Source organism: Peromyscus californicus, unplaced genomic scaffold (genome assembly GCF_007827085.1).
Source record: "Peromyscus californicus insignis strain IS unplaced genomic scaffold, ASM782708v3 Scaffold_1__1_contigs__length_55948999, whole genome shotgun sequence".
Lineage (NCBI taxonomy): Eukaryota > Metazoa > Chordata > Mammalia > Rodentia > Cricetidae > Peromyscus > Peromyscus californicus.
Genome location: NW_026294492.1, coordinates 12,850,254 through 12,864,696, shown reverse-complemented (window position 1 = coordinate 12,864,696; position 14,443 = coordinate 12,850,254). Strand labels below are relative to the sequence as shown.

At 43.2% G+C, this 14,443-nt stretch overlaps 1 protein-coding gene across 3 annotated transcripts in view; it reads right to left on the bottom strand.

Annotated features, from left to right (window-relative positions):
* LOC128115346 (zinc finger protein 120-like) overlaps positions 1-5,566 on the bottom strand; it is a 44,859-nt gene extending 39,293 nt beyond the window's left edge. For all 3 annotated transcript variants that reach the window (XR_008220131.1, XR_008220132.1, XM_052745914.1), the window contains exon 1: positions 4,357-5,566. Coding sequence is in view for 1 of the 3 variants with exons in the window: in XM_052745914.1 (XP_052601874.1) it covers positions 4,357-4,374 (18 nt within the window). In the remaining 2 variants the exon portion in view is untranslated. The remainder of the gene's footprint in view (positions 1-4,356) is intronic.
* Positions 5,567-14,443: the final 8,877 nt, after the last annotated feature.

Below are 14,443 nucleotides of genomic sequence, written 5' to 3'. Positions count from 1 at the left end.
CTTCCCTACTGGGTGATCTTAGATCAAATGACTCAGACAGCATAGTCTCTGCCCTTCCAGCCCAGTAGCCAGGACCCTTGTCTAGAAAGTCTGTATCTTAGTAGACATTCTTCTACCCTCCAGAGCACCTCCTGTTCCTCATCCAAAGCACAGGGTCTTTTGTGTGCACATTCCATTACACACTCAATGTCTAGTGTAGCCAACCCATTGCCTCATAGCTGGGAAATCCTGCAGCCAAACACAGGTCACATTCACATAGTAAATGTTTTACTGTTTAACTGCTGTTAAGGAAAAACAGGCCATGAATTAGAAAACAATGAGGGGTCATGGTAGGGCTTGGTGGCAGGAAACAGAATGTGGATATGATGTAGTGATAATCTCAAAAAATCATTTTGAAAAATTGAAACAGGGTTTATGGCCATGTGCTCCAGAGACTAGGGATTTGTTTTAGAGCTCATCAAAGATTTCTCACACCTCTTCTCTCAGGATGAACATCTTAAACTAGAAAATTAACAGTCCTGTTAGGCAGGGCCACAACATTTTACACGGATCTTCCATTTTGGTTGAACTAATATAACTATAGCAATTTGGTTTCATGATAAGATCAGTCCTTTATCCAGATTCTAGATTGCCCTGATCTGTGGACCCCAAGAAATGGCCAATCAGGATATTATGGAGTATCTAGAATTGATTACTTAACTCCACATTGCTAATCTCAACTACTATTGAAATAGGAAAGCCCTCAGCCTCTGTCCTGCCTCTCCCTTTCTGCACTGTGACTCTTACCAATTTCAAGGTTGGTTTATGAACTCAATTCTTGCACAGGTACCTCTTCATTTATAAGTCCCCTCTAAAAGCAGGGAGATTGGCAGTCACTCATTAACTGGTCTATTTTTTTTTCTCACTGAACAGCCAAGGCTCAGAATGGAAAGAGCTAAAGAACTGTCTTCCAAGCCCTGGGCAGCAGAGGCAGGATTAGGTGTTCAAAGCACTTCTCAATAATACATTATGAAGGACGCCTGGGCTATATAGGAGACATTGCTGTACACAAAAATAAATAATCAAGAGCCCTTGAGAAAAAAGGACAAAATTAAACATTAGGCCTAGAAACAGTGGGGATCAGAAATCAATAGAGAAAAGAGCAGTAATGCACTTGAAGAAAATATTTAAAAAATATTGACATTTAACATTTAAAGCAATAAGATATCAAAATGATAAAAATAATGTATATTAGAGATTAAAAAAATACTTAGCAGCCGGGCAGTGGTGGCACTCGCCTATAATCCCAGCACTCGAGAGGTAGAGGCAGGCGGATCCCTGTGAGTTCGAGGCCAGCCTGGGCTACAGGGTGAGTTCCAGGAAAGGCGCAAAGCTATACCGAGAAATCCTGTCTCGAAAAACCAAAAGAAAAGAAAAAAAAAAAAAAGGTTGGGTTGGAGAGATGGCTCAGTGGTTAAGAGCAGAGACTGCTCTTCCAGAGGTCCTGAGTTCAATTCCCAGCAACCACATGGTGGCTCACAACCACTTGTAATGAGATCTGGTGCCCTCTTCTGACCTGCAGGTACACATGCAGGCAGAATACTGTATACATAAAAAGCCAGGCGGTGGTGGTACACACCTCACTGGATCTCTGTGAGTTTGAGGCCAGTCCTGAAACCAAGTGAGTTTCAGGAAAGGTACAAAGCTACACAGAGAAACCCTGTCTTGAACTCCCCCCCCCCCAAAAAAAAACCCTTAGCTATCTTGACTTTGAAGAAGAGTAGGCCTTCTCCTAGTAGAGAGAATGCCATTAATAAGAGATAGATTGATCCTATCCATGTGCACATGTTGGCTGCTGAATTCTGTTACCTGACACACAGTTACAGTCAAAGGCCTGTTTCTCAAATCTCTGAGCCTGCATTACTGTGTCAAGCAGAACTGACCATATCTGCATAAGAGAGTTTCCTAGTTGCAAATTCAATATTCATTGGCTCAAGATAACCTTCCCAAACTGTACACCTACACAATCTGGTCTGTGTTCATTCACATGAGATGAATTAAAACATGCTGGGAAATTACAAAATCACTCCCACTTCCACAATCAGATCCTTTTCCATAATGGTGACTGCAGCAGCTGATTGCCCACCCTGTTTCCCCTGAGGTGTACCCAAGAACCTATTCCTCCTATTTGGTCTGAAGACAGAAGCAATGTTCCACATGTGGATCCTTCTCCTGTGACTGCATTGGATGGTCGACTAATTGACTCAAATGGGTAATTTTAGAACTCTGGGCAGGTACAGTCATTTAATTTAATAATTTTGAAGGTGTAGTATAGAAGACAGAAGATCACTGCCCTGCAAAATCAACAGAATGGAATCAATGCCACCTGAGTCAACACAAGAGAGCTTGTCTCAGAAACACTTTTCTAACGGGATGGAAATGCAGCTGTTGTAGAATTAACATCCCTTCCCAAGAGTAAATCACTCCACACACTTAGGAAAATAATAAAGAAAAATCTCTTTAAGCATTGTATGCCTCCATCTCTGGGTAATGCTCAAAGAGGAAACAGCCTAGACATATAATGCTTTCCACACATGCTGTCATCCTCAAGTGTCTTTTAGGTTCATGCTTCAGGTTAACTTTGAACAATCTAAAAGAGACGGGCAACTTGTAAAAGTCTAGCTACTTAGACAGATGGGAGAGTTACACAGCAAAGATGTTCCCAGAATTATTTCTTGAGTACACCAGTGACTTGAAACAGCAGACCCTTCTTCAGTGACAGTGTCCTGAGGTGGAGGTGCCAGGGAAGAGAAAGATAGAAAAAGTAGAAGGTAGAAAAGGTAAAAGTTGTGGTGGGGAGATCCTGCACAAGCTATGTCTTATGCCTAGTAAGCATGTTAAGAACAATAGTATCGGCCGGGCAGTGGTGGCTCACGCCTTTAATCCCAGCACTGGGGAGGCAGAGGCAGGCGGATCTCTGTGAGTTCGAGGCCAGCCTGGTCTCCAAAGTGAGTACCAGGAAAGGCGCAAAGCTACACAGAGAAACCCTGTCTTGAAAAAACAAACAAACAAACAAAAAAGAACAATAGTATCATACTGTATCCTATATCCAGGGGGAAATGGAAGGCAATGGGAAACATGTATGAAGTCTGCAGAAACTGTAATACAATGGGACAAACCCAGGGAAAAGGCTAATCAGACAATGCTGCATAAGGGGAACACAGGGTATCTCAAGAATGTTACTAAGCCCACAGTTGTCTTGGGGCTGATAACCATAGCTCCATGTAGATAGAGGGAAGTGCTGGGCTCTCAGGATCTGAAGCAAGCTCTCCACAAAGAATGGGCCCAGACCATTACCAGCTCGTCCAAACACATCCCTGGTTTTAGAGAAGCAGCTGTTTTACTGTGAATATATCAGGATCTTAGGGAAAGCTCTCAAGGCCTAGGCCCCAGGCCATAACTAGCTCTCTCAAGAATGTTCCCCCTCCCTGCCTGAAGGCCTAAAGGAAAGCCTTGCTTGATCAGATAAACAACACTGCTTTACATTCAGAGTTGCCACGTGGGTTCATATTGCCCATTTGCTAGAACTATGCTTTTCTCAGGAAGAAAACTGGAATTTTGTGGTACACCATGCCTTAAGGTTGGCTATGGCCTTATAATGCCTCCTTCAACAGCTTGTTAGAGGCCTGTTCTTTGATGTGGGGATGGGCCCAGTGGCTGGTTGTAAAATAGGGGTGGCTCTTCTGTAATGATTTGGAGCCAAATGTCTGGACAATCCTGATGAGCATTGTGTATCCTAGCATCTTAATCTCTAACAGGCCTGGATATCATATACTTATCTTTGGGGTGTTTCAGAGGCAGTCCTCCCTCAGCTAAATTCTACTTTGAGTAATTACTACCCCCTAAACATTGGTAAATGCTTTATATCACCAATTCTACTCTTCTACATGACAGCTTAGTAGTGCAGTGCTACCCAACATTTGAGATGCCTTTTACACTTTTGCAGAAACAACTAACTAGAAATGGTCTTACACATAAAGGTAAAATGCAAAGTGCTGAAGGTCTGGAAGCTACTGGAGAAACTTTGCCTCAATGAATTTGGCAGCCTGCTTTCCATGAATGCACCAAAAGCACGTTAAAGTTCCCTACAATGATCGTTCTACACACAGCTGCCTGCTCCCAATGATCTGTGAAGATGCAGTCCACAGTGCAAAGTTACTCAGAGGCCTGCCGATGCGTCCAGGGCATTGCAAGAACCTCATGGGATCTCAGAGCACAAGGGAATCTGGCTGCCGGTTCCCACCCAGAACTGGGGGAGGGACCCACCACACTGGCCCCTGCAACCTCCCCATCTGGAGACAGCAGAGCCTCGCTCACCTGGTCCTGGTTTCCCATGCTCTCTGCTCAGCTCCCTGCAGCAGCACTCACAGCACAGCACACAAGACCTCTCCCGCCAGCTCCTCTTCAAAGCATTTCCGGAAGCCTGTAGCCCGGAAGTGCCCTACACAACTTATGACTGGCAGGTCGCCTGGAGGGCCTGATTGGCTAGTGAGTTCTGAGTGACAAGAGCACCTCCCATAGGGTTACTATGTGCTGAAAGACACAGCACAATGGTTCCTGGCCTTGCCTTCCGCCTCAGACAAATACCTTTTCTACAACAGCAGACATATGCATTTCAATAGCACTTGCCTCTGGCTCTAATAGCAGACCCTGCTATCTTCCTGCTCTGCACAGGCACTTCCCCTTCTTCCTCCTGGACACAATGTGGCTACCTAGATTGTACAGCCCTCCATACTATGTGGGTGGAGTGATTCCCTATCACTCAGTTAGAAGGGTGCCTGAAATATTAACAAATAAAGAGGGATTTAAGGACACAAAAGGAGATGTTTGTTCTGTGGTTTCACACTGGGGTCAGGTGAACTGAAGGTATTTTTTACCTGGTTGACACAGGGACTTCAGACAACCAGGAAAGAAAAGCAGGAACTAGATCACAAACAAGATAATAGATCTTTCTCCCATCAGAAGGCTGGATGATGGCTCCATTAATTTAGGTGTTTTATTCCTGAAATTCAGAGCAAACTGTTGGCAAATGAGTAATAAAAAGAGTAGTCTTCATGGAAAGTTGAATACTTAGAGAATAATGGAGCCAGGAAGAATGTCTTTATGAGCACTATTGTTAGCCAGCACATCTTCCTCAGTGGGCAGGTTAAAAAGAAAAAAAACAGCTACATTATTCAAGGTTCTCTACATGAACATGACCAGTTAGAATGAATCTCTACATGTATGTATAAAGTCAAATTATTGGACTGTCTCACAAGCTGTGGCCCAGCTACTCCAACAGTGGCTGTCTACCAATGGAAATTTGAAGTTGTTCAGTCCCTTTGACTGGATGTCTTAGCTGGTCTTCAGTATACAACAAAATTACCAAAAAGTAAGTTCTAATGCTAGTAAAGGAGTGAACTTGGTAGCCAGAGCTAGGCCAAGCAGGCAAAGAAGGCTTCCTTCTTTCAATATCCTTTATATATGTCAGCTGCTGCCAAATGGTGCGGTCCAGATTAAAGGTGGATCTTATTGTTTGTTTGATTGGTTTTTTTGGTGTTTTTTGAGACACGGTTTATCTGTGTAGCCCTGGGAAACTCATTCTGTAGACCAGGCTGACCTCAAACTCAGAAAATCCAACTGCCTCAGTCCCCTCAGTGCTGTGGCTAATGATGTGCACTGCCACCAAGCAGCTAAAACGAGGATCTTATCACCTCATATGATGCAGTTTAGTCTTTCAAAAACCTTTAAGAAACATTCTTCACAGATGTACCCAAGTCTTTGGGTTTTACTTAATTCCAGAGGTAGTCAGTTTGACTACCAAGAATAGCCATCACCACAGCCAACAAAAGAAAAAATTAGAAAGATTTCTTACTTGAAGGAGGCAAAGAGAGCATGGGAGTTATTTTCAACACAATGCCTTTCCTAAACAAAGGAAGCATGTGGGTTTTACTTAGGTAGTATGAACATGTTCATGTAGAATTCTGAGTATTTATAAGCATGCTCAGTCAACAAATCCACTTCTGAACATGATCACAATGTAAAAGCAGAGACATTCAGGGACATTCTTACCTCAAAGCCATGTAAGAACATACATAAATTATAAGAATGATGGAAAAAAATGCCTCTGGCAAGTTCATCTTGTACCACAAAGGTCCTTAGCTGAAAGTCAAGCAGGTGACGCTGTGAAGCTAGACGACTGCTTTGGAGCCCATGGTGCCTGTCACTCTTGATGTTAGATCTAAAAGATAACTGCACCAATGCTACAGTTCTCACAGGTACAAAAGACAGAACACAAATAGAGAAAAACATCCAGGAAAGTTCACCTAACAGCACTGCATACTCTGCTCTTAGATGACACGGTTATGATGAGCTCTATTAACCTCAGAACAAAGCGGCTTTTGCCTCTGAGCAGGCTGGCTCAGGAGAAGGCCGCAGCTGCTTCCCTGAAAGACCAGAAGGAGTTCATTTTAACTAGCCCTGGCTGCTGTCTGTCTCAGGCCTGTGACATCACTGTAGAGAATTCTTTCTTTCCTTTTTTGTTTTTTTTTGGGGTTTTTTTTTTTTTGTTTGTTTGTTTGTTTTGAGACAGGGTTTTCTCTGTGTAGTTTTGGTGCCTGTCCTGCATCTCACTCTGTAGAACAGGCTGAGCCTTGAGCTCACAGAGATCCTCCTGGCTCTTCCCTGCCACTGATTATTCCCGCCCCCCTCCCCTGCCCGCCACCAGGGCTGGGATTAAAGGCATGTGCCACCACTGCCCAGCCCATTATTCCCTTTTTCTAACTTAAAGAAAAAAACAAAAACTAGATATATGCTAGATATATGGTGTTTTGCCCGTATGTGTCTATGTGAAAGGACCAAGCAGATGCCATAAAAGGCTGCTCAGTCTTCTCTCAGAGATCAGGCCTCAATTTCAGTTTCCTGAGACTTGAGCAAGCAGTTTCTGGGAAGGTCATGACCAAAAGACATAGTCCTTGCAGTAGCTCCCTTTCTGCACGCACTCTGACTGCTCAAAGTTCAGCCAGATGTTTACTGTCTGGGGCCCCTCACCAACTTAAAGTTATGTGCAGTACGTGCTTGGCCAGCCAGCCCCCATGGTGACTCAAGGACAAAGCCTGGGGACTTGTGCTGGACTGCCCCCCAAAGTGATAAATTGTAACCACCAACCAGTAAATTCAAAGGTTACATACCCTCACCCAATTAAAAGAGAACAGAGATAAAAAATAAACCAATCCGAGTTGCACCAGTGCAAACCCCCCCCCCCCAAACCCTCGGAAGGGCTTGTGGATTTTGTCTTTAAAAAGCTAGCCACACAAAGAAAAAGCAAGCTCCTCCTGGCCTCACTGCTACTACGATTGAGTGCTTTGGATCGAGCTTCCCTGCCCGCGGCTTGTAAACAGAAATAAACCTTGCTTTTGCATTCTGTACCTAAAGTCTCCGGTGGCCTCTTTGGGGACGCGATCTGGGCATAACATGTGCACAATGCCGACAGGGGCCAGAAGAATGCAGGAGATGCCTGGGACTGGAGTTACAGCAAATGGTTAGCTACCATGTGGTGTAGGGCCCTGGCTCCCCATATTTGAGTAAACTGTTTGCCTGCTTGCTGACCTTGACCAGATGTCCTCCCTATGCTAATTCCCTGCAGGTATCCACCCTCCTGAAGGCTTAAGGGAAGTTCCTTGTTTGTGTATCCTGCATATTGGGCGTTAACAGCTTAGATGCAAGAATGTAGAACATTCAGTAGCCAGCTTCTGTCCTCTGGGGTTCTCCCATTGTGCTGTAAGCCTGTATTTAAGGTTTCCTCCCTCTTTCAGTAAATGGCATTCGGCTGTCTTTGTCTCTGTTTTTTGATCCACAGCCCCTCGCTGGGACATGGTGAATGGGTGGTGGCAGCGCAGGCCTTATTGCTACAATGTGGTTTCTGGGAATGGAACCTGTGTCCTCTGTAACAACACCCAATTCTCTCAATTGCTGAGCCATCTATCTAACCTCTGTTTTTTATTTAAAATTTATTTCATTAAATGGTTCATTAAAAGATACTACATCACTGTCCCCTTTTGTCTCTTCATTCCATCCCTTCCCCAATACCTTCCAACTTCTTTTTTTTTAAGTATGGGTAAATCAGTATGCTGAATACATGAATACAACCTATGTGTCCATTTGTGTTGTATACATTTCTGTTGTACATCTATGGATAATGGGCTGAGCACATTGCACTGGATAATCAATTCGGGAGGTCTTCCCTGGCTGAGGCTAATTCTCTCAACTAGAAGAGAATTCCACTTTTTAAGGAGCATTGGTGTCCGATCTTGCTCGGACAGGAAGCAGAATCAAAAACAGAACACTTAGATTGGAAAATACCTTAGCAGTTATGAGCACTGAAGATTCTTTCAGGGCATCTAGCTTCTATTTCCAGCACATATAGGAGCTCACTACTATCTGTAACTCTAGTATCAGGGCTCTGACATCATTGTCTGGCCTCCCTGGCCCCCTAAGAAGAGGAGACTTACACCATAAAAAGTATTTTTCAAGCTGTGTGTGATAGTGCATTCTTTTAGTACCAGAAATATGGGCACAGATGGTAGGAAGGTCACTGTGACTTTTAGAGTCTATGCTAAATAGTCTATACACACACAGACACAGACACAGACAGACAGACAGACACACACACACACACACACACACACACAGAGGATAAGAACAAAACTAAATAATATACAAAGAAAAGGAGCACTGGAGAATTGGGACAATACAATACTTCTTAAAGACAGTTCAAGTGTCTGCCACTGGTGCCCAAAGAATCATTTTCAAAAGTAAATAAGACCAAGCATGTGAACACATGTCATTACTCCCAGCCACTGGGAGAAACTGAACATTTGACAATGGGCCACCAAGTTACCATGCCACCTGAACAGCCCATCATGAGCTGGGTGTTATCAGACCCTCCAAGTCATAAAGTTGGCCATACACGGCAGCAACTGTTATCAAATGATAGTGGTATGTAAGAGATCAGGCCGAAGCAGGTCCTGAAGGCACGAGCAAGCTCCATGAAGAAGTTGCCGAATGCCTACGGTTTCTTCTCCTGCTATAATACCTTCTTCTGCCAAACATGTACCTACAGTTTCATGGAGTGTTCCTGATGATTGCTGGACTGAGGAAGAGATGATGCGGGCTGGCTTTACTGATGGTCCTGTCCACCATGCAGGCACCACCCACAAGTGGACAGCTGCAGCATTACAACCCCATTCTGGGACAACCCTGAAAGATACTGGTGAAGGGAAATCATCACAGTGGGCAGAAGTTTGGGCAGTACACATGGTCAGACAGTTTGTTTGGAAGCAGGAGTGGCCAAATGCGCAACTGATCACTGATTGATGGGCTGTAGACAGTGGATTGGCTGGATGGTCAGGGACTTAGAAAGAGCATGACTGAAAAATTAGTGAGAAAATATATCTGGGGAAGAAGTATGCAGATAAATCTCTCCAAATGGGCAAAGAGTATACAGATACTTGTATCCCATATAAATGCTCACCAAAAGGTGACTCCAGCTGAGAAGGAGTTCAACAATCAGGAAGATAGGGTGACTCTGTCTGTGGATAGTCAGCCTCTTTTCCCAGCCATTCATGTCATTGCCCAATGGGCCCATGAACAAAGTGGCCATATTGGAGAAGATGGGGGTTCTTCATGGGTTCAACAACATGGGCATCCACTCACCATGGCTGACCTGGCTACAGATACCGAGTGCCAGATCAGTCAATAGCAGAGACCAACACTGAGCTGCAGATATGGCACCATTCCCTGGGGTGACCAACCAGCAATATTGGCAGTGTGACTACATTGGACCACTTCCTCCATGGAAAGGAAAACTCTTTGTCCTTACTAAGTAGTTACTTATTCTGGTTAGGGATTTGCCTTCCCCACAGGTAATACTTCTGCCAAAACCACCATTGATGGATTTACAGAATGTCTCATCCACTGACATAGTATTCTACGCACTATTGCTTTTGACCAGGCAACTCACTTCATATCCAGAGAAGCCTGTCAGTGGGTCCACAATCATGGAAGCCACTGTTCTTACCTTGTTCCCCAGAAGCAGCTCGCTTGGTAGAAAGATGGAATGGTCTTTTGTGCTGCAGGCCGCAGGAATATATCATAAGAACTCAGCTGGTTATGACAAAGTCACTACCTAGAGGAATCAGGGAATTTCTCCAGAGGAAGCCAAATCCCAAGGAGTTTTTGGTGTTACTTGGCTTGTTATATATCAGCTGTCTTCTGTTATGAAAATCATGTGTGCCTTCATAGTTTTCCCAATTGACTTTTCCCTAAGGAGGGCTAACAGTGTGGACTGATCACTCTCTGGACATACACATTCCAGGCATTTGGAGAACAGCCTCAGGAAAGGTTTTCTCTGGAATCAGATATCTCCCTTGGCCACTTTCAAGGACTAGCAGTAATAACAGTCCTCATGCTAGTCTCCTGATTTACGGTAAATTCCACAAGGAGACACCACCTAGGTCTGGTGGACATTAAGTAATAGCTTTACACAATTCAGCTCAGACCCCCCTTTCTTTTTTTTTTTTTTTTTTGGTTTTTCGAGACAGGGTTTCTCTGTGTAGCTTTGCGCCTTTCCTGGAACTCACTTGGTAGTCCAGGCTGGCCTCGAACTCACAGAGTTCTGCCTGGCTCTGCCTCCCGAGTGCTGGGATTAAAGACATGCGCCACCACCGCCCGGCTCAGACCCCCCCTTTCTTACAGCCTTACTAACTTTATAGACCGCTAACTCCTTACCTAACCACTTCTAGGAATATTTAGATAACCTCCTGCGCTGACAGCTATGCTCAGCCAGAACCCCAGTTCAAGCCTCCCTGTAATTATCATCATTAGCAGCATCCGGCCAGGTCCATCCCCAGATGGAGGAGAGTACTTTATCAGAGATACCTCTGTATTCTCTAAGAACAGACTTAACCATCCAGGCTACCTGTTTGAGAAGGCCTGGCGGATGTGCCAATTAAGCCTTACTTCCTCCTTTCCCAAACCTTACCTCCAGTTCCAGATCTCCCTTTAACTATCACCAGAGGCATCCAGCTGTACACAGGTTGCCTAGCGACTGAGCACACTTTCCCCCACCCTGCAGAAAAATGGCAGATAGCTTGGACAGATAGGAGCCACAGGAAAAAAGAAGACAGTTTTACTTTCTCCCATTGACCTAGCAACTTATAGATTCTTAACATTTTCTACTAATCACATTTAAGACTATAGTTGAGCACATAAGATTCCCTCTTCTTAGATATTACCTGAATTCAGCCTTTAGTTAATTCATTTCCCCATTGGTCACTTCCCTTTGGGGTTGCAAATGATAATTAATGGTTACTGCCTCCCTATGTGATTCTTATCACCCTTCCATTTGACCCTGGAAGCCTGTCTTTATATACCAGGACTTCCAGGGCATGGAGGGTCAGAGAAGAGAAAAGAGAATGGAAGAATTAGATGGGTAAGAACTTGAGAGGAACAAACTGAGATGGGGAAGAACTAGATTGAAGGGCTAGAAGAGAGGACTAGAGGAATGAGATGGAAGATGAGGATGAGCCAGTTGGGGAACAACAAGATGAGGAAGAACGAGATGAGGAGAGAGAAGGAGATGGGAGAAAAGGTGATATGGGAAGGAACAAGATGGATGAGAACCTAGAAGGGGCAGAACAAGATGACGGAATTAAGATAGAACCCAGAGGGGACCGCGGACAAGTGTAGAGAGAAATCAGGCAAGAAAAGACCTAAATATGAGAACAGAATATAATCTTGTAACTGACACAGAATAATAAAGTATATGGACTAAGGAGTTTCATGTACATAGATTCATTTCTTCTCATCAAAGATTAATTATCAGCTGGTTGTAGATTCTTCCCGGACCGTGGGAGGGGACTATTGAGGGGCTGGACCCCCATAGTCACCGATACTTTTGAAGACACAGTTGCAGCATCCATTAGATGTCAGCATCTTGAGCACTGGGGTAGGGTTCTCCAGAAGGCAGTATATGGTCTGAATCAGCATCCAATATATTATACAGTTTCTCCTATAGCCAGAATCCATGTGTCGAGGAATCAAGGGGTGGAAAAGGGAATAGTTCCACTCACTATCACCCCTTCTGACCAACTAGGAAATTTTTTGCTTCGTGTTTTTGCAACCTTAAAATCTCCTGGCCTAGAAGTTTTGGTTCCAGAGAAGGGAATGCTCCTTCCAGAAGCCACAACAAGCATTCCATTGAATTGGAAACTCAGACTTCTCCATAGCTATTTTGGGCTTCAAATGCCCTTAGACCAACAGAATAAGAAAGGAATAACAGCGTTAGGAGGGCTGATATATACAGATTAGCATGGGGAAATTGAATTGCCTCTCTACAATGGAGATAAGAAGGATTATGTCTCGTGGGCAAGAGATCCTTTAGGGCATCTCTTTGTTCTACTGTGCCCTGTTATTAAAGTTAATGGGAAACTGTAACAACTTAATTCAGGAAGGATGACAAATGGCACAGACCCATCAGGAATGTAGGTATGGGTCATCTCTCTAGGAGAAGGCCCAAGACCTGCTGAAGCCCTTGCAGAGGGTGGAGGAAATACAGAATGGGTGGTAGAGGAAGCTAGTTCTAAATAACATCAAAGGCTATATGACCAGTTGCAGAAATGAGGATTATAACCGACTTGAGTGCTTCTGTTGTATTTTGTCAATAATGTATTTGTACAATCATTTGTGTTTTCTTTCAACTTCCTTATCATATGTTGCAACATCAATTAAGAGAATATTGCTGGTTATCAGATGTAAGCTTGAGATACTAGAAACATGTCTCCCAAGGGACATTGCCACTATTCTAAATATATAATGCATTTGCAATTGTATATGGGATAGTTATGTTATGTTTAGGCATAATTATGATCTGGTTATTGTTTTTCATTTGGAAATTAATCATGACATATGGTAATGTGATTGTGTGTTAAGTTGACAAGGGCTAGATTGTGATGGCTATTCTTGGTTGTCAATTTGACTATATCTGGAATGAACTATAATTCAGAAATGGAGGGCACAGTTGTGATCTGGACCTGGAGGCAAGAAGACAACGTGCCTTTGACCCAGATCCTGAGGCTGCAGGACTCAAGCCTTTAATCCAGACCTTGAAGCTGGAAGGCCCACCTTTAATCTGGGTCACACCTGCTGCTCGAAGGACGATGGAAGAGGGAAGGTGGTGTGTTAGTTCTTTGTCTGCTTTCCCTCGCCTTGTCAACACATCCATTCCTTCTCTGGCATTAAAACCTACTTCTTTGAGATTCCAGCATAGACAAAAAAAAAAAAAACAAAAAACAAAAAACAAACCCTGAGAAGTCCAGCCTCATGGGGCTGAGCAACTACTAGATTCTTGGACATTCAATTAGTAGCTAGCTAGCCATTTTTAGACTGCAGCCTGTAAGGCATTCCAATAACTTCATACATATGGGAATCCACATATATCTCTATATATCTATATAGAGATATAGATATATAGAGACATATGTGTGTTTGTGTGTGAGTGGGTGGGTTGGTGGATGGATAGAAAGAAAGAAAGAAGGAAAGAAAGAAAGAAAGAAAGAAAGAAAGAAAGAAAGAAAGAAAGAAAGAAAGAAAGAAAGAAAGAAAGAAAGATAGATTCATTCCATAAGCTCTCTGACTCTAGAAAACCCTGACTAATACACTGGGATTTCCAGTCAATGAAATTTCTATACTGTTAGGTCCTAATTTTTGATTTATACACTAACTACACATCTGAAACACTCTTAGCAAATACCTCAGTACCACACTATTTCATTTGCAGAAATCAACCTTTCCTGTTGTATAATATGGGAAACAATGAAGCATAGGGTTGGTTGTTATTTTTGATGAAAAATTTATAAAATAGTATGAGCCATTAGATACATGGCAAGATTTGGTTATTTGTTTTGATCAAGTTGATAAGGTACTTGTTACTTAGTGGAAAGCTACTTATTTATTAATTTAATCTTGTAGACATTCTTTCTTTAAACCTATTAAAATTCAAAAATTAAGTAAATTGATGCTTAAGAGGAAACACCATCATCAAAGCTCCAAACACCAAAGAAGGAGAAATTAAATCTGTCTCCAGTTCTAAAGCCACCATTTAGAATTGTAGTCAAAGGACTGAATGATGGGCTGGAAAGATGGCTCAGCAGTTAAGAGCACTGACTGCCCTTCCAGAGGACCTGGGTTCAATTCTCAGTACCTACATAGTGGTTCACAACTATCTGTAGCTCCAGTTCTAGGGGACTGGACACCCTCTCACAGACACACATGCAGACAAAACAGCAATGCATATAAAAAAATTAATAAATTTAGAGTACTGAATGAAATTTAACAGCCCTTTCTAAATGGAGGGATCTTATTCTAG